The sequence below is a fragment of the Sus scrofa genome, chromosome 16, assembly GCF_054392235.1.
Source record: "Sus scrofa isolate SSC_HxYL_T2T_F1_AM1 chromosome 16, Sscrofa_HxYL_maternal_Yorkshire_Landrace_v2.0, whole genome shotgun sequence".
In the NCBI taxonomy this organism is placed as follows: Eukaryota; Metazoa; Chordata; class Mammalia; order Artiodactyla; family Suidae; genus Sus; species Sus scrofa.
Genome location: NC_139398.1, coordinates 30,156,549 through 30,176,790, shown reverse-complemented (window position 1 = coordinate 30,176,790; position 20,242 = coordinate 30,156,549). Strand labels below are relative to the sequence as shown.

General features: G+C 46.0%; 1 protein-coding gene and 1 long non-coding RNA gene across 8 annotated transcripts in view; one reads left to right on the top strand and one right to left on the bottom strand.

Moving 5' to 3' along the window:
- Positions 1-20,242, bottom strand: part of PDZD2 (PDZ domain containing 2) — a 416,943-nt gene that overhangs the window by 229,348 nt on the left and 167,353 nt on the right. The window contains exon 1 of one of the 7 annotated variants that reach the window (XM_085002036.1): positions 1,845-1,956. The exons of the other annotated variants lie outside the window; for them this stretch is intronic. Within the exon in view, the coding sequence (XP_084858162.1) occupies positions 1,845-1,939 (95 nt within the window). The 5' untranslated portion in view covers positions 1,940-1,956. Of the gene's footprint in view, positions 1-1,844; positions 1,957-20,242 lie in introns of those variants that run through there. 7 annotated transcript variants of the gene reach the window in all.
- Positions 10,149-18,080, top strand: LOC146395479 (uncharacterized). The gene is made up of 2 exons (XR_014831106.1): positions 10,149-14,973; positions 18,022-18,080. It is a non-coding gene; the product is annotated as an uncharacterized LOC146395479 (long non-coding RNA).

The following is a 20,242-nucleotide window of genomic DNA, read 5'->3' as shown; positions in this document are numbered from 1 at the left end:
AGAGTGAATTCAGAGCTGCAAAACAGTATCGAAGGGCAAAGCCTGAAAGTACCGTATTTTTGTGTATTTCAAGATACTTCCACATAGAGTTTACGCCATCCCCCTTATGGTAGGAAACTCAGCTTGACCTATTTTTATGGAAAGTATTTACTATTTACATTCACAGAATCTATTCTCCCAGAAGTGGTTCCCAGGGTGACAGCTGTAGTTCCCGCATCTTTCCCTCCCATATCATGAGAGAAAATTTGACTTATTTCACTCCCAGTGTTTATAAACGGCTTATGAGAGAGTAGCAACATGACAGAAAGTGTCATTCTCTTCCTAAACACGCATTGTTTTTTAAAATCTTTGATTTGTGGATGCTTCAATCAAAACAGTCTATGCATCAGTGGTGGGGGAGGTTGCCCAAGCAGGGTGTTTAGTAGTTTACCGCAACGATCTGCCCCCAAAGGAGATCATGACCACTTGAGGGGTTATAAACAGTTCCTGCTGGTGGAAGCCTCAGCTTTGCTCTACCCCAGATTCCTTCCCCGAAAGCCGTAGCGGGGAGCAAGGGGAGAAGGGCAGTGTAACACCGGCTTCCGCTTCTTGGGGTTCAACAGCACCTCTTATCAGGAATGACTGAAATAACCGTGGCTCTGGAGCCCCTCCAGACTTGTCCCTTGGTCCCCCCAACTCCCCCAGCGCCCCTGCCCCGCCCCTCGCATGCACTCAGGACGCCTCCTTCTGGCTAGCGACGGATAAACCAGTTCCAAGTCGGTTGGTTACTCCTCCCGAGAAACACAAATCATCTCTAAACATGCAAATCCCCCAAGTCAAAAGCAAGACACCCCCCCCCCCCAACTGATCTGTGAGATGCGTTCAGCGTGCGGGAGTGCGCTGCTGCGTTTCTCCGAGGCCGTGGCTCAATTTCCACATTGATGCTTGCTGCCTCCGGCGGCACCCCAACCCAGATCGGATGGGGAAGCCTGAGGTTTTTGTTTGCTAAGCAGATTCCTACCTCCAGTTTTGAAGTCACCTTCGGGGGGGCTCCTCTCGACGCCTTCGGTGGAGGCTCGGCCAGGAGCAGCTGGCCCGGGATAATCCTCCGGGGCTGGGCTCACACGCCCCGGGGCGCGCGCGCCGGAGCCTAATCACCTGCCGGCCGCGGGCGGGGCGGGGCGGGGCGGGCGCCCGGCCTGGGACTCGGCCCCACGCGCGCCCCCCGACGGTCCTTGCGCAGCACGGTCCCTGCGGGAGTCCCGAACGCTCCCCTCCGTCCGCTATGGGTCCGTGGGAGGCCCCCTCCGCCCTCCTCCAGCCCCGGTTGGAAGGTTATGAAAAGACTGTAATGGAATCCCGGCTCGGCTCGTCACTCCCCTGCTCACTTGTCAAAACTCCACGGCATTCCAGAACCCCTTCCCCGGTCACTCCCCTCGCAGGGAAAAAGGAACCGCCCCGGGGAGCTTTCAGGGCGTTTGGGGTTTCTGAGACCGACACCTTTGTTCCCATCAAGTGCCCCGGAGCTTCCAGCGGTAACCGGGAGCAGGTTGGAGGAGAAAACGCCCTGCCCAGATACCCTCGCCCGGTCAAAAGTTCTCCCTCCGGCCGCCGCGATTAGCTCCACCTCCCCGACATCGATTCATTTCATAACCGCTCCGTTTCATAATCAGCAGCAGCATGGGTTCTTACTGGGGGTGGGGTGAGGGGGAGCCCCAAACTAGAATCACAACCATCACACCAGGCAGGATATCAGGCAACTTTCCAGAGAGCTGCAGTCAGATTCTTTCTGCCGGAGAAACCAAATTTACCACTGCTGAATTACAATCGCCGGTGACTGCACAACTTAAGCATTTCCTTTATACCTTCTCCTGCTCCCGGGCCCCTCCCGTCTTCTGCTGGGTTCAGTCAACAAGTCGTCCCCGGGAGAGGCATGAATGGGTTTGGGCCGCGCAGCCATCTCTCCAGCTGCAAACTGATGAGGAAGCCCGACCCACGAGGCTGAATTGTTTACATCACACCCACCGAGGGCTTCCTGTCTTCAATTAATGGGAATACAAATAAGACAGGAAAAGGGTGTTTGCTTTTCTTAGAGCAGGGGTGGGGGCTGGCGGGGTTGGGGTGGGGGGATCGCCCACGGTTCATTGCCCAAAGAGGTTGCTTTGCAGAATTTCAATTGTATTTTATTCTTTCGCCCCACTTTGAACACTTGTTGAAAAGGAAAATCGTTGCTGTGCCAAACCTCAAACCATTAAGGAACTTCTGCTCAAAACACATTTTCACCTGGCTTGGAAAGGGATCCAGGTTGGAGCTCCCAGGGGAAGCTAGAGGTACAGAACCTCCTGCCATTGAATGGCACAAATGTCCCCATAACCTGAAACCCTGTGCCAGACAGGCACAACACTCACCCCACTCCTTGGGGTTCATACTAGAATCTTGCCCCAGTCCCACTCCCCAACCCTTTATCTCTCAGCTCTGGTTCTCTTCTTGGGCATCCAGCAGCCCCTTAAAGTAAATTAGCTCTGCAATAGAATTCAAAGCAATTAATTATAAAGGAGGAGGCAAAGGAAGGCTTCAGTTCACCATTACTGCCCCTGGAAAGGGTAATGAGAGCCTGGGAGGGGCTAACCCATGCCCAGGCCTGCCTGGACATCTGCCCACTCTCAGAAGCAGCCCACAGAGCACATGGTAAATAATGATCTTAATCACCAGTCCTGAAATTACCCCCAGTTGCTTCCTTCAGTTTGGCATGACAGCAAACCCAGAGATGGGCAGTACACTGGAAGTGCAGGAAGAAAAAACTACGGGATAAAGTGTATCTCAAGGAGGTATGGGCACTTCAACCAACAATGACAACGGCATTCAGGAGGATAGTATATGTGCCCAGTGAGAACAAGTTCCACAAGCAGTCCTCAAAATACTGCAATTCCTGGGTCAAAGCAAGTTAGGCTGGTGATTTTAGAAACAGCCAAGTGTATCAGTGCTCTCTGATAAACAGTGGCCACCTTCCAGGCATTATGGGTCCCAGGGAACAACAGCTCCTCCCTGCTTCCCTTTTCCTGTCGGCCAGGAGGTGGTGGTCCTGGGAGAGTCATTAGCATACTTTTAGGTGGCATCTCGGTATCTGATACATTTTATGGGAGTTCGGTTCAAATTGAATAATCTTCTAGTAATAATTTCATGAGTGCTCCCTTTCTCCCTTCGGATTGCTTTCTCCACTGACAGTTTTCTGCTAACTTTCTCTCTTCCTTCCATCTGGTATGTAATTTATGATGTGCAAACCAATGCTGTTTAAAGTAAATCCATGATTTGAAGCATAATGCAAATAGCCCCCTCTTCCCCCACCAATTCTGTTGCCCAAGCTCAGAGTGTGTATGTGCTAAGAATTAAAATCTGACCACATCTGTATAATATCTTAATTTCAGGACATATGACATTCTCATCAGCAGGCCAGAAAGATATGATCTGGTCTGTCTTTTCCCTCACCGGGTTTCACCGTGGACTGGAAAAGAGATCAATGGCTCAGTAAACAAAGGGGTGCTTAAAGTGTGGCCTCCAATTTTCTCCTAGGTCTGGTTTAAATAATACTTAAAATTGCTATATGCACACCCAGCATCTACAAATAATATTAATTTAGTGGGGATTGCTGATATGCTAAGAGAATCCAAATTGGCTTCAACACATGAAGGAAATGTTTCATGAAAACCAGTTTCGAGTTCAGCATGATGTCTGACGACAAAAGTTGTAGCCTGAGGGGTGATGATCAAAATGACAGGCATAAATGGGGCTTAATATCTAGATTGGAGAAAAGCTGACAAAGACGTTAGGATCACAGCAGATCATGCATTTAATAGGAATCTGTGCGTTGTGCTGATAAGAAATAGGCAACGCAACAGTGGGGTAAATTCAGCTGGTGGGAGTCTGACATGAAAGGAAAATGTCTCTCCCCATTTCTGCCTCCCCCATCATAAAGAATTTGGCAGCAGGCAGACTCTTATTCGGGTGGTAGGTCCAGGCTGAGGCCCCTTATTTTAAAGGGTGACAGGAAGACACTGGAAAGGTTCCAGAGGAGAACCAAAATGATTAAAGAGACAGAAAATAGAACCTATGAGGGAAGGTTAAAGGATTTGCAATTGTTTAGTCTAGAGTGAAAAAGTGCCTGAAGGCAAACTTAACAGTCCTCCCCTCCCACTTGAGAGGTTATTATAAAGAGGACACCAACCAGCTGGTCCTCATCTCTTCAGAAGACAGAAGAGGTAAGAGCATCAAAACGCAACATTAAAATTTGGGTCAGACACAAAGAAGACTCGCTTGATGATAATGGTAACTGACATTGACATCACCAGGCCTCTCAGACTTTATCCTAGCGATAGTCTTGCATGTTTAGGCACAAGCCAGGCTAGAGAACGTTCCTTCCTTTCTCGGGCCACGGTATTCCTCCTTATCCTATTGAATGTGGGGGCGATGGTTCTAAATATCCACATGCCCTAATTCAGAAACAAGGTGCCACAAGAATGCAATTCTCTTTTCAAACATATACCCACAGCTCATTGGACCTTTGTTTACTGGGATGGGTATCTCTAAGAATATGCCCGCCTTCAGACATTGATAAGCATATTTTACAGATCCAGTCCTCTATACTGTCTCTATGGACAGGCACCTTTACTTTTTCTTTAAAGTAAAAAAGTAGTGAGCAGACAAATATTAGTTGATGATGATGAAAATAATAATAATAGCTATGAATTATTAAATACTTCCAATAATTATGTTGCGTACGTGCTAGCTACTTTATGTAAATTGTCTATCTCATTTAATGTTTGCAGCAGCCCTGTGAAGTGGGTATAATGATTAGCCTTATTCTAACACAAGGAAACTGATTCACAAGAAGGTTAAGTAACACAGCTAGGAAAGGCTGGAGTCCCAATTCAAACCCATTTAGTCTGACTCAAAAGGGTGTGCTTAACCATTCATTCTTAAGACCTCTCATTCTTAAGTATTTTTAGGTCTTAGGAGTGAGGAAGCATTGCAAAAAGAAGCATTTATTCTTGTTGACCCAGAATGATTAAAAGCCAAATCTTCCACAGGTTTACATCACCTGGGGAACACAGTTGTTTTTTTTCCCCAGCGTAGCAGAGGAAGGAAGAACTGACTTCGCCTTCTGATCAGAAGCATGCATTGCTATCTCCCACAAAGCTACAAAATCTAATCAAAGTCTACCTCTATTTTATCCACTAGAAACACTTAGCTCTTCATCTGTACCCTGTCTGATTTTGCACATAGTGGTTGTTCCATGACTGTCGAATGAATGAATACAAATGCATTATGACTTTGATGATTTAAGACAAACTGAGCTGAATTGAATTTTTCCGTCATGCTGGTGGTCAAGGCTCTGTGGGTCATTTCTATGGGCCTCTTATCAGATATCCCCTAAGAGTCTTAAAATCCAACTGTTTCCTTTAATTCAGCATCCATGAGAAAGGCATATGGATGGGTCACATATTTTCCCAGCGTCAACTACTTTTAGATCAAGAAAAGATTTTTCGTGGGGTTTATTGAGTGCTGTTGTATATCAACAATAGATGAGTCATAAGTGAGACAGACATCAAAATGATTTTTAGAAAGGCGAACGCACCACACACAAACAAAAAATTAAAAGCCTTGATCCAAATTACGCCAAAGGACAGATATTTTCCCATTAGGACAATTTATCCTGAGTCTATAAACAGAGAAGGGCATAATTACCCAAGTGTTTGCTAACAGATCTAAACCTTATGTAGCTATAAAAAGCTGGAGAGAGGAAGAAAGAGGAAATTCCCAGGAGAAGATCCCCAACCACATCCAGGGCCATCAGAACTCCATAAATACAAAGCCCAGCAGTGGTACCAAGTGGAGCACGAGAAGAAACCTCAGGATTTTAACACAAGCCACAGAAATAACCCTGAATTGTCTTAAAACTAAACAATGACAATTCTATCCAATAAACTTCCAGCTGACACATAGGCAGAGGGGTGACTTATTGGCGATCCAGATGTAGTTAATAGAAACATGATGCCCAAAAGACAAAAAGATATTCAGTAAATGTTGACTGAATGGATGGATGAGTGAATGAATATCTGAACAGATGTCCAGGCGGCCTCTCCCCACCTCTGCATCTCTGTTGGAAAGATGTCTGCAATGCTTCAAACCCTAATACCCCGAAGAACCATTTGACACTGGTACTCTGGGAACAGTTCTGGAGCCAGGGACTGGTTTCCGACCTAAAGATACCAATTCGTGATCTTCCCATGAGCACAGGAAGGGGGATTGTGATATCTGTGAAATATCTTTGGAGGCCTTGATTCAAAAGGCCCCATTATTTACTGTATGGGTTCTAAGCTACCTGAAGTCAACAGAATCAAGCACTAAGCAGCCAGCATCTACTGAGAATTTACTGGGTGTTGGGTCCTGTTCTAAGCCCTTCAGATATTAACTCATTAAATCCTTATTACAATCTTAGGAATATGTAATATTATTACTATTATTATTAATATTTTGCTTTTTAGGGGCACACTCAAGGTATATGGAGGTTCCCAGGCTAGGGGTCCAATTGGAACTATGGCTGCTGGCCCACACCACACCCACAGCAACATCAGATCCAAGCCGAGTCTGCAACCTACACCATAGCTCAGGCAATGACAGATCTTTAACCTACTGAGGCCAGGGATCGAACCCGCAACATCATGGTTCCCAGTCAGATTCATTTTCCACTGAGCTATGACAGGAACTCTGAATATGTACTACTATTATCAACCCATCTTACAGGCAACAAAACTGGGCCAAAGGATTACCTAATTAGCTCATGGTCCCACTGCTAGAAAGCAGAGGAGCTGGAACTCAAACAGATTCCATCTGGAACCAGCACTTGTTCTTAACTTTGATGCTCCTTGTCCAGATCTTACCTCCTGTCACTACTCAACACAAAATCGCTATCCCAGTCAAAGCTTATACCTGCCAATATTCAAAGAGCATCCTAACCTCTGTAGGACTCTTTCCCTCACTTCCCGAGGGCACGTCCCTCCCGAGTGCTCATATCACTCCTTCTGCAGTGATTACAGTTGGCACTTGATTCACAGCACATCTCTCCAACTAGATCTTAGGTTCCTTGGAGTTAGGACTACGTGTTGCATGGTAGCCTGGGGATATAGTAGAATAAGGGAGACCTAGATTTAAAGTCCAAATCCTGTAGTTATTACCCATGGGACTCTGGGTAAGTCATTTAACACTTCCTACTCTCCTATTCAAACTATATTCCTTAAGGGCTTATTGGCGAGGGGAGATTAAATGAGAAAATGTGTGTGAAGGATACAATATAGGATGAAGCCTGATATTGTAAGCTAGCGATTTTCAGGCACCAGCTATTTGACGCCCAAGGGACATGAGGCAATATTTTTGACAGTCACAATTGTGGGGAGGGGTGCTCCTGGCACCTAGTGAGGAAACAACCTATGAAGCACCCATGAAAGGCCCTCACAACAAAGGATTATCCATCCAAAATGTCAGTAGCAAGGATACTGATGCTGAAACACCCTGCTGCAAGCTATTAAAAAGTTATCAGGAGTTCCTGTCATGGTGCAGCAGAAACAAATCCGACTAAGAACCAGGAAGTTGCGAGTTTGATCCCTGGCCTCGCTCAGTGGGTTAAGGATCAGGCATTGCCGTGAGCTGTGGTGTAGGTCACAGATGTGGATCGGATCTGGCGTTACTGTGGCTGTGGTGTAGGCTGGCAGCAACAGCTCTGATTAGACCCCTAGCCTGGGATCCTCCATATGCCAGAGGGTGCGGCCTAAAAAGACAAAAAACAAACAAACAAAAAAGAATTTATCAAGAAATAAAAGGTCCCAATCCCTTCCCTTTCCTTATTTTTCATGGTACTCTGCTTACAGGAGGTATTTGGAAAAACTTTATGGAGTAAACTTTTGGATAAATGGGTAAGCAAATGTATGAGTTCGAAGATATTTTGCTAGTCAACATTTGACTTGAGAGTGTGGTCTAGTTATGGCAAGGGTTTGGATGGGAGTTAATTAATCTAGAACCAGAACCTTCAAATAATCACACCAAATGAGGAATTCTGCAATAAACCCAATGGAACATTGGGGGCCTGTGCCCAATGAAAGTTATGTCAAAGTGGTCCTAGGAAAGCTGGAGAACTTAGAACTTCCCATATTACCCTACAAATGCTCCCTCATCTGATTCTATTCTCCACCCCAAAGAACAATATGGTAAAAACAGCCAGAAGACGATGGAAGAATTTATTCAATTCTCTACCCTACTCCATCATCCTCACCCCAAAACAACAGCGCATAACCTGGAGCCCAATCAAGTGAGCTCCCATCAAGAACTTAGATTACAAAACACAGTGGAAGCAAAAAGGACTTGCAGTCATCACATGAAGGCTTTAGCAGGTTTAGGAAGACCAGTTGTAAGAACTGGAAACCCAAGAATAAAAGCCTACATTCCTGGGTATAGCATAGATCACATTAACAGAAACCAGAAAACCAAAAGAGTGAGAGGGAGAGAGAGAGAGGTGCCTTCCGTTTCCCATTCTCCAGACTTGGTGGCAACACCTGCTTCTTAAGTTCTTAAGAAGAACTGAAGAATCCTCGGTCTGAATACAAGAATGACTTTTGTGTGGCTGTACATGAGAAAAATCTAAAACTTGAGTTTCCAGTCATCTTTAAACATAGCTGGGATGCTTAATCACCTGAACTAAATTGCCTGCCCAGAACTGGAAGAAGAGAGATTCTTTTTTTGCCTTGGGCACCTGACCATATCTAAGCTGGGATTGTCCTCCCTACTCTAACCACCTTCCTGACTCACCTCTAACCAATTCCTAGTCGCCTCTCTGGGCTCAGCTCACACATCATCTCCAGAAATCCCCAGAAATCACACATCAGCTCATACATCATCTGACCTTCCCCTGGAATACATCTGGGGCCTTCTTTGTCACTCCAATAGCATCCTCACCACCCATTCACTTGTCTAATTACCCTTTATAGTCTGAGAACTCTTTTAGAATAAGGTCATGTGGCCCTGTTTACTATTTTATTCCCAGAGCCCAGCACTATGCCTGGCATATACAGGTGCCCAGTGAATGAATGAGTGTAAAACAGGACATTTCTAAATTTATATGTTCCTGAAACTGCTTACTGAGTGCCTACTATGAATCAGGTATTAGTTTAGGCCCAGGGAAAACAGCTATTACTATCTTAATACTAAAAACAGAAACAGTAAAAACTACCATAGCTAATGTTTACTGGGCCTTTGCTATGTGCCAGGGATTGTGCCAAGCTTTTCTATATATTCTTTTAATCCTACCTCCCAATACCCACGTGGCAGGTACTATTGCTATTTCCACTGTACAAATGAAGAAAGATGCCAAGCCCCTCCTGTGGACCTTAACGTGAAAGAATCCCTGACATTTAAGTACTTCCAGGTCTATTTACATGGGCTTAAGTCACAACAACTAAGAAAATATTACTTGCGACTTACTGACTTACTTCACTTAGCATGATAATTCTCTTTCTTACTTCACTTAGCATGATAATGTCTAGTTGCATCTGTGCTGCTGCAAATGGCGTTATTTCATTCTGTTTTATGGTGGAGTAGTATTCCATTGTATATATGTACCACACCTTCGTTATCTATTCCTCTGTCAATGGACGCTTAGGTTGTTTCCATGTCTTGGCCACTGTGAATAGTGCTGCTATGAATATAGGGGTGCATGTATCTTTTCGTCTGGTCTTTTTTTTTTTTTGTCTTTTTGCCTTTTCTAGAGTCGATCACACGGCATATGGAGGTTCCCAGGCTAGGGGTCGAATCGGAGCTGTAGCTGCCGGCCTACGCCAGAGCCACAGCAATGAGGGATCCAAGCTGTGTCTGCAACCTACACCACAGCTCACAGCAACGCCGGATCCTTAACCCACTGAGCAAGGGCAGGGACTGAACCCGAAAACTCATGGTTTCTAGTCGGATTCATTACCACTGCACCACTATGGGAACTCCTTCTCTCTCTTTTTTTTGACCATGCCGGTGGCACGTGGAAGTTCCTGGGCCAGGGATCAAACCAGCACCACCGCAGCAACCCAGACTGCTCCAGTGACAATGCCAGATCCTAAACTTGCTGCACCAGAAGAGAACTCTTTTTTTTTTTTTCTTTTTGAATTGTAATTTTGTCTGGATAGATGCCCAGAAGTGGCACTACTAGATCATATGATAGTTCTATGTTTAGTTTTCTGAGGAACCTCCACACTGTTTTCCATACTAGTTGCACCAACTTACACTCACATTCCCACTAACAGTGTAGGAGGGTTCCCTTTTCTCCACACTTCTCTAGCGTTTGTTATCTGTAGACTTAATAATGATGGCTGTTCTGATTGGTGTGAGGTGATACCTCATTACAGTTTTGATTTGCATTTCTCTAATAATTAGTGAGGTTGAGCTAAAGAGTTTTAAGATAAGTTGGTTAGAAAGGATCGCACAGCTACCTCTGTCCTTGGCGGATGAGCTGTTAGAATCCCAGGGAATCAGCTGCCTACAACCTCTGAGTGGTGCTTTGGTGGTGGAACCCATATGCCTGTAGTCCCGCCAGTTAACAGCAGAATCTGCCACTGAGCCTGATGATAAACTCAGGTGATTCTGCCCACAGAGGACTATCACATGATGACCTTCAGAGTGAAACGCTGGGAAGGGTCTCAATGGAGCACCAACAAGAACAGTAGCGGAGACGTCATCGAACTTTTCCAAGCAGATGGCGGGACTCTTTCTGTGCCCGCCTGCTAACACCGGCTCTGCGAGTGGCAGAAGTCAAGGACTTGCTTTCATGGTAACCTACCACCTGTCACAGAGGCTGTAGCTTTCTCAACTACTCCTGATAATGTTTAACAAAATAACCTGACAACTGTGAGCAGCCAGTTGGCTTAGGCAACACCCTCTTCCCTACCTTGGTCTCTTGGAGAACACCCATTCATCTTTCCCCACGATGGTCAACGCTCCCCACCCCCCACCCCCTGCTGCAAAGTCCTTCTTGATGATTCATCTTCCCTTTAGAGCTCTGAGGAATCCTCCAGTTGTCTCTGTGTGGTTGAGATCCTTTCGATAGACTCCAGTCACCTAAGATAACCTGATAAGCATCTTCTTAAACCCTGAGAAAGTCTAATTTAGTGAAACTTTAGAATGTGACTTATTGAGGCAAGGGCCATATTAGGTGCTGAGAAAACCTGGATGAGCTGCACTGACCATGGGCCCAGTGAGCTTAGAGATGGTGGAGGGACAAAGAAAGCAACAGGCTTTGGCTACTGCAGCAGGGGTAACTGCTAAGTCCAGGAGCCATGAGAAGTCCATCAGGGACACCTGATTAGATTTGGAAGATCAAGGAAGCCTTCCAGAAGATGTGACTGTAAGATGAGCCCCGGGGATGAGCAGGAATTAACAAGGTAAAGAAAAGACTGCAGAAGAGGAAGTGCGAAATGCAAAAGTCCAGAGCCCAGACCACGGCAACATGCACTGAGGATTACAAAGTCCAGCCCAGCTATGGCATGTGGTCAGCTGGGGGTGGAGTAAGGAGTGTGGAAAACTGGACAGGGGCTGGACAAGCAGGGCTTTGTGAGGCAGTGGTTTGGGCTTCATCCTTGAAGGGCTTTTAGTAGAGGAATACATGAACAAATTTCCATGTCAGAATAGACCATGCCAGTTCAGGAGAAGAGAATAAATCAGAAGTGCAGTTAGATGGGGAACAGAAAGGGGGCAAGAGGGAGTTCCTGTCGTGGCTCAGCGGAAACAAATCTGAGTAGGAACCACGAGGTTGCAGGTTTGAACCCTGGTCTTGCTCAGTGGGTTAAGGATCCAGCATTGCTGTGAGCCGTGGTGTAGGTCACAGACGTGGCTCAGATCTGATGTTGCCTAGGCTGGCAGCTATAACTCTGATTAGACCCTTAGCCAGGGAACCTCTATATGCCACGAGTATGGTCCTGAAAAGAAAAAAAAAGGAAAGAAAAAAGAAAGGGGTAAGGAAGCTGTTGTATGAATCCAGGCAAGACAAGCAGGTGCCTGGGGTGGGGGGCAGGGGGAGGGCGGTGGTGGTCTCTGTGGGCCCACACTTCCCCTGGATCGCTGATAAGACTCCAGTATGGCTATTTACACACTCTGTGCCTCTGCTAGACTGTCAATTCCTTGAGTGCAGAAATTGGCATTTACTCATCTCTGGAGTCTCAAGTGATGAAGCTCTCAGTAAAGGAGAGAATTCCTTAATTCCAAAAATGATTTCCTTCTGCTGGATTCCTCATCATCAGACCCCCCACCGCCACCCCCTCTCTGCCACTGCTGCCTGCAAAAAAAAAGTCTCCTCAGCAACTACGGTACCACTTCTACATTTGGTTACTCCAAGTTGTAGGGTGACTCCCAACACACTTCACAAAGCACAGACTTGGATCTGTAATCTTCAAAGCCTCCCGAAGAGCACAGCGTACCTCTCCCTCCAGCCCAGCTCATCCCACTGCTCCTTCCAGTCAAGACTTCACACACATTCGGCTTAAAGTGCCCCTCCCCCACCACCTTGACAGTATCCCGGGGGGGGGGGGGGGCTCACTTACGTGGAGCAGCTATTCTCTCCCATCTGATTTCCTAAATCCATCTCATTATTTAAGTCTAAAACTAAAACAATCCCACCATCTGCAAGAAGCATTTATGAACTTCAGCTATTCGTGACCTCCAGCTGACCTGGTGGAGACCACCCCCCAACCTTAATCCCATTAAAAGGTACTCCTGTCAACCGCATATGCCTTGATGTTTTCCCCTCAAGGACATTATACAGAGTATTACAGAGTCATGTCCTTGTCTCTACCTCCCTTGCCTCTACCAACAAGCTCCTACTCCGTGTTCCCCTTGCCCTGTTCCTTGGACCAGCCAATGTTCCCTTCTTGTTCCAGCCCACAGGGGTCACTGCCTTTGACCTACTCCCAAGGACTGGGGCTTGGCCAGGAGGAACTCAGAAGCAGAAAACCCCAGGCTGGCCCACATCTCAGTCTTGCCAGCTGGCTTCCTAACAGTGAGCACTGTGTCACCCAGAAGGACTTTCTACAGACTCTCCAGCAGAGTTAAAGGTGATTAATATCCTAGAGGTTATTCCTTTCCCTGGAGGTTTTCATCTAGATGGGGCTGGTGCCCTTCCTTCCACAGGTTTGTACTAAAGCTGCCAGGTAAAATATAGGAGATTCAGTAAAATTAGAATTTAAAGTGAAAAACAAATACCTTTTTAGTATAGGTATGTCCCAAATGTTGTAGGGGACTTTTTTTTTTTTCTTCGCTAAATCTGACAACTCTAGGTTGTACTTGCTACTAAAGTTTTTACAAAAATCATACCTACACTTATAATAGGCAAAGAGGTATGCAGAAAACAAAACATATATACATTGTTAAAACTTGGGACCCTTGAAAATATCCTTTGTGCTGTTTCTTACTCTGATGGACATCTCCTTACAAGGATGGGTTTGCCATCATCTTTATAGCTCACTTGAAATCCCTCACCTCTGCCCAACCTTCCTCACTCAGTTTATAATTCTCTTCCCATGATCACTCTTTGCATCATTAAGTTCAGCCACTTTGACCCTTCTTCCGTTCCCAAGCAATTACTATTCAATTGGGTGCTTCACCTTGACTTGCTCTGTCTTATGATGATAAATCAAAACATCTCTTTACAAGTCAGTGAACCACATTAAGGAAACACTGCCTGGCTAGTAAGTGGTTCCCTGATTCTTCCAAATTGACTTCAAGGATCAGATGCCTTACCTGCCCTGTGCTCTCCAACTTTAGGAAATCCTTCCAGAAAAGCAACTCCAGGACCCCAACCCTAATTCTGATCTGGTCCACCATTACTCTCCATCAGCTGGAGAAGGTCCTAGTTGGGAACAGCAAGGAACAGACAAAGCCCTGAACAATTTTCTCACGAATGAAACAAATAGGTTCCTCCTAGAGTCCCAGGGGACACCTCAACCATGTTGTTTACAAAAGCCACGCTGTTTACAAACGGTGCCACATCTAGCATTGCTCCAGGCGTGGAGACTTGAGCCCATTTACAAATGTATGTCTGGAGGAAAGGACTTTCAGTTTGCACAGAAAGTAATTGGGATTATGAGCGAGAGACAGAATCAAACTCAGAGGATACCAGAGTAGCCGTTAAGAGGTGATGAGACATGGATGCTTCCTAGTTAGGCTGGTTAGGAAGAAAGAACATTAGTGAGCTCAAGAAAGAGCTGATAATGGATCCAGGGGGGAAAAACACTTTGATTTACCAGAAGAACATCATTAAAGACAGCCATGGTGGTAGAGAGGTAGATAACATCATTGTTATTTAAAACTTCCATTTTATTACTAGTATTAGCATCATTTCCCTTTATTGCTTCATCCTCACGAGAAAGCTAAGATAGATAATGATTACACTCTGTCCCAAGGAAAAGACTGTAGTAAGCAGGATGTAGGAACTTCAAGGGACCCAGGTTTCTTGACCTCCGGTCCAGGGTGCCTTCCTTGCCTAGCAGAGAGGTGCTTCTTTATTAGGAACCAGCTGGACCCTGGCCAGGAAGCCAATTTCAGACTCATCCCAGTACTTCTGGAAGGATGTGCTGGGATTTCAGACTACGCTGTGTCGGGGTGAATAGCCCAGGACGAAAAGGGGGCCTGGATCCTGGCTCTTTTTGCCAGCTTGGATTCTCTCGTCTCTAGTTGGGGTTAATACTAGTATGGCAAAGAGGTGCTGTGAGCTATCGCTGAGCTGGTACATGTAAAGTGCTGGCACCTAGTTGCAATATGCATACACACTATGATTAAGAGAGATCTCTGGAGTTCCTGTCGTGGCTCAGTGGGTTAAGAACCCAACTAGTATCCATGAGGATATGGGTTCACAACTCTAGCCTTGTTCAGTGTGTTAAAGATCTGGCGCTGCTGAGGAGAGCTGTGGTGTAGGTTGCAGACGAAGTTCGGATCCTACGTTGCTGTGGCTGTGGGGCAGGCCAGCAGCTGCAGCTCCGATTTGACCCCTTGCCTGGGAAATTCCGTATGCTGCAGTTGAAGCCCTGAGAAAAGCAAAAACAAAACAAAACAAACAAAAAAACCTCACACCAGAGACTTCTAACTGTAGGTTCAGGAATCTAACCTGTGTTCAAATCTATGCAAATCCCCACAAAGGTAGGGATGAAATGGATGAGAGGTGGTAGTTTTTGAAAGCTCCCGAAAGGCTGGTCGAGTTACATGTTCTCTGAAATTTTTTTTGTGTATGTCTTTTTGTCTTTTTGCCATTTCTTGGGCCACTCCCATGGCATATGGAGGTTCCCAGGCTAGGGGTCCAATCGGAGCTGTAGCCACCAGCCACAGCCACGTCTGCAACCTACACCACAGCTCATGGCAATGCAGGATCCCTAACCCGCTGAGCAAGGCCAGGGATCGAACCCACAACCTCATGGTTCCTATTTGGATCCGTTAACCACTGAGCCACGACGGGAACTCCCCACATGTTTTCTGAATTGACATGAGAAAGTTACAAGCTAATAATGACTCCCATTTGTTGACTGCTCACTGTGTCAGACACCATGATAAACCTTTACATGCATATCCGCATTTACTCTCCCAGGACCTTACGAGTCAGGAATGGTTTTTCTTTACTCCAGCTTACAGTTAGGGAAACCTTGGTTTAGTGGGGTGAAGAAATTGCCCATCGTTACACATTTCATAAGTGCTAGGATCAGGATTCATTTAGTTTATGCTCTTCAACACGAACAGCCCAACCAAACCAGTCTGGCAAGGAAGGGTGTGTGTGTGTGTGTGTGTGTGTGTGTGTGTGTGTGTGTGCCCTCAGACATTCGGAAGAAAATACACTAAGTATAAGCAAATACAAGCACTACCTCTGGGTAGTGGGATTACAAGTGGTCACTTTCTTCTTTTTGTGTTACTGAACTGAGTATGTGCTGCGCTTTTCATTTAAAATATTCTTCATGTTGTTAATACAAACTTCGTAAACCAAAACAAGGCTTCAAAAATATAATGAAAATGACTACACCTTGGGCACATATTGGGGGAGGAAAGATATAAATCATCATGGCATTTTCAAGGTCCGCTGTAATTGAACGTTCAAGTTTTTCTTTCAGTCAAAGAAAGCTTCAGAATAAAACAAGCTTCTTGGAAATAAAAATGATATTCCTCCCTGCCAAATCCTCAAAGCTCAGGTTCCATGAGCCCCATCTTTTGGGCCGAAGATCTGAGTTCTAAATCTTAAATGTGCTTATGATTTGAGCATCAACACTAATCCAAAGATTTTTCAGTGATTTCCTCTAGAAGACCACCACCGAGTTCTTACAATCTGCTTTGTTTTACTTCATTTCTTCTTTGCACGACTGTTTATAACTGAGTCGCAACCTCTTTTTCTTCTCTGGTCATTGACTAAGGATAAAATGATGAAAGATCCCCAAGCAAACATTCATCTTACTGTTTGCTCTAAACTCTGAAGTCTTCTTCAAGAGGACTGCGATGATAAATTAAGAGTCTGTACCCCCTGTAAACAGAGCTGGTCCTCAAAGATGACCTCAGTGGGGGAGGAAAGGAATTGAAAGCAAATCGAAGGAACGCAAACATGATGACCTTTTCCTGTTTTTCTGCTCTTGGCAACAGTGCAGGAGGAGGCGTGAGAGAGCACCACGACCTCCAGAGCTGGGGCCAGTCCCGGTGAGAGCTCCACGGAGTCCCCAGGTCATGTGATCAGGGAGCCGCCAAGGGAGGCCACGCCCTGCCTTCCATCCCCTTTAGAGATGGTGTGGAAAAGGCGGGAAGAAGCTCTCCTGGGAGCAGAAGGTTTGGAGTTCAACTAAGCCCGAGTCCAGGCTGTGTCCGTGAACCTGACCTCCTGGGACTGCCCAGATCTGGGATTATCTATGGTGGGTCCGGGGCCCTGGCTACAATGCAGAAGGGGCAGGGCCAAATTTACCTGGATACCAGACTCCTAAATCAATGAAAAACCACCACTGCAGAAACACCCTGGACCTGTGAAGAAAACAGGCATGACTGATTTGTCTAGCCTGTTTTATTTCATTTAATCTTAGAGAACAATGCTTCCAGATAAGTTTTAGGTTTTCTGTCTTTTTTTTTGTTTTGTCTTTTGTCTTTTTTTTTAGGGCTGCATTTGCGGCATATGGAGGTTCCCAGGCTAGGGGTCTAATCAGAGCTACAGCTGCCGGCCTACGCCACAGCCACAGCCAACTCGGAATCCTAACCATGTCTGCGACCTACACCACAGCTCACAGCAATGTCGGATCCTTAACCCACTGAGGGAGGCCAGGGATCAAACCTGCAACCTCATGGTTCCTAGTTGGATTTGTTTCCACTGCGCTGTGACGGAAACTCCCCAAATAAGTTTTAGAAAACTGGGGAGTTCCTGTCGTGGTGCAGTGGTTGCGGGTTCGGTCCCTGCCCTTGCTCAGTGGGTTAACGATCCGGCGTTGCCGGGAGCTGTGGTGTAGGTTGCAGACGCGGCTTGGATCCCGCGTTGCTGTGGCTCTGGTGTAGGCCAGTGGCTACAGCTCCAATTCGACCCCTAGCCTGGGAACCTCCATATGCCGTGAGAGCGGCCCAAAGAAATAGCAAATAGACAAAAAAAAAAAAAAAAAAAAAAAAAAAAGAAAACTAACCTTTACATTGGCATGACCTGTTTGAATTTTGGTCATTCTCTTTTTCAAAGTAGTCAGGTGGGGTTAATGATCAAAGTCTTCCAGACTCTGATTCCAGAGACCTGGGATTGTCTGGGCTTTGGAGGAACGTGCTTATGCAAATCTCTCTGGGTATATTTCCTGCTCCAAGGGTTTTTGGAGTTTAAAACATACCCCAGATTCGGGTTCAGACTTCCCATTGTGGCTCAGCGGGTTAAGAACCTGACTAGTATCCATGAGGATGAGGGCTTGATCCCTGGCCTTGCTCGGTGGGTGAAGGATCCAATGGATCCAGCGTTGTCAGTAAGCTGTGGTGTAGGCTGCAAATGCAGCTTGGATCCCGGTTGCTGTGGCTGTGGTGTAGGCTGGCAGCTGTAGCTCCAATTCAACCCCTAGCCTGGGAACTTCCATATGCTGTGGGTGTGTCCCTAAAAAGAAAAAAATAAAATAAAATAAAAAATTAATTAATTAAAAAAAATACCCGGGGTTCATAAAATCTGAAAGTACAGAATATATCTTTAATGTTAATTTGTTTCTTTGCAGACTGAAAATGTCCTTGATAGAATTTTGTGTATTTTACCTGTATTTCCACAATTAACAGATACCAGATGTGTATATATTCCTTCATTTGTATTTCAGCTCCTACCTTCTTTAGTCTCACTCCACTGTATTTTGAGGTACGGTTATCAGTCAGGGTTTGAAAGGCAGAACCACTAGGACTCACACAGAGAGCCGGCAGGGCAGGTCACTGGGTAGGAAATCCACAAGTGGAGTAGGGGAGAGCCAGGACCGTGGAAATGTGTAAGGAAGAGCTGGAACCAGACAGAGGGGACAGGGACCCGACCCCTCACATCAGCGTCCAACTGGGGTGGTTGTGCTGACCTGCAGCCGGAGCTGAACACACCTCTGGCTCAGGGATGGGGAAGCTGAAGGAGGAGACCAGGGGTTGGAGGAGGGGCTGGCCTGGCTGCTGCCCGGAGCTGCACGCCCTGCCCTGGGCTGGGGCTGGGAACTGAGGGAGGAGATGCGGTAGGAGGAGGGGCACAAAAGTGTGCCTGCTACACCACCCCAAAGAGGTGAGTTGGCAGAGAATGGTGCCCAGGGCACCACCTTTTGAGCACGTGCATATGGGCACACGGGGACACACACACACACACAGAGCTGCTGCTTCACTTATACATTCTAAATCTGGTGCACAAGGCCTGCCTTGGCTCACACTAGCCCAGAACTATGCAAGGAGGACTTCTGGGAAACACAGCTCTAGCTTAGTTCAGTCACCCCCCTACCCCCCAAACTCCACCAGAGCCTTCACTTCACACGCAGGCTCTCAGGGCGCTAGCCCCAGAGTGAGGCCAGGAACATCTTATCACCAACATGGTACAGAGCAGGTTGGCAAACCTGTTTTGTAAATAGCCAGAGAGCCAATAATTTAGGCTTTGCAGGCCACATATGGTCTCTGTCTTATTCTCTTGGTGACCTATTAATGTAAAATCCGGAGTTCTCTGGTGGCTCAGCAGATTAAGGGTCTGTCATTGTTACTGTTGTGACCCTGGTTACTGCTGTGGCATGGGTTCAATCCTTCATCTGGGAACTTCCATCTGGCACATGTATGGCCAAAAAAAAAAAAGAGTAAGATCTAAACAGACGTTTCTCCAAAGAAGATATACAGATGGCCAAGAAAACACATGAAAAGATGCTCAACGCCACTAATTATTAGAGAAATGCAAATCAAAACTACTATGAGATACCATCTTACACCAGCCAAAATGGCCATCATCAAAAAGTCTATAAACAATAACGAGTTCCTGTCGTGGTGCAGTGGTTAACGAATCAGACTAGGAACCATGAGGTTGCAGGTTCAATCCCTGGCCTTGCTCAGTGGGTTAAGGATCCGGCATTGCCGTGAGCTGTGGTGTAGGCTGCAGATGAGGCTTGGATCCCTCGATGCTGTGGCTCTGGTGTAGGCCAGCAGCTGTAGCTCTGATTAGACCCCTAGCCTGGGAACCTCCATGTGCTGCGGGAGGGCCCTAGAAAAGGCGAAAAGACAAAAACCAACCAAACAAACAAAAAAACACAATAAATGTTGGAGGAGGTGCAGAGAAAAGGAAACCCTCCTACTCTGTTGGTGGGAATGTAAATCAGTGCAACCAGTATGGAGAACAGTATGGAAGTTCCTCAAAAAAACTAAACATAGAACTTCCGTATCATCCAGCAATCCCACCCCTGGACATCTATCCAGAGAAAACCATCACTCAAAAAGATACATATACCCCAATGTTCACTGCAGCACTGTATACAATAGCCAAGACATGGAAGCAACCTAAATATCCATTAACAGAGGAATAGATAAAGAAGAGGTGGTGTATATACACAATGGAATATTACTCGGCCATAACAAAGAAGGAAATAATGCCATGTGCAGCAACATAAATGGACATAGAAATTATTATACTAAGTGAAGTTAGTGAGAGAAAGACATCAAATGACATCACTTATATGTGGAATCTAAAAAAAAAAAAAGGATACAAATGAACTTATTT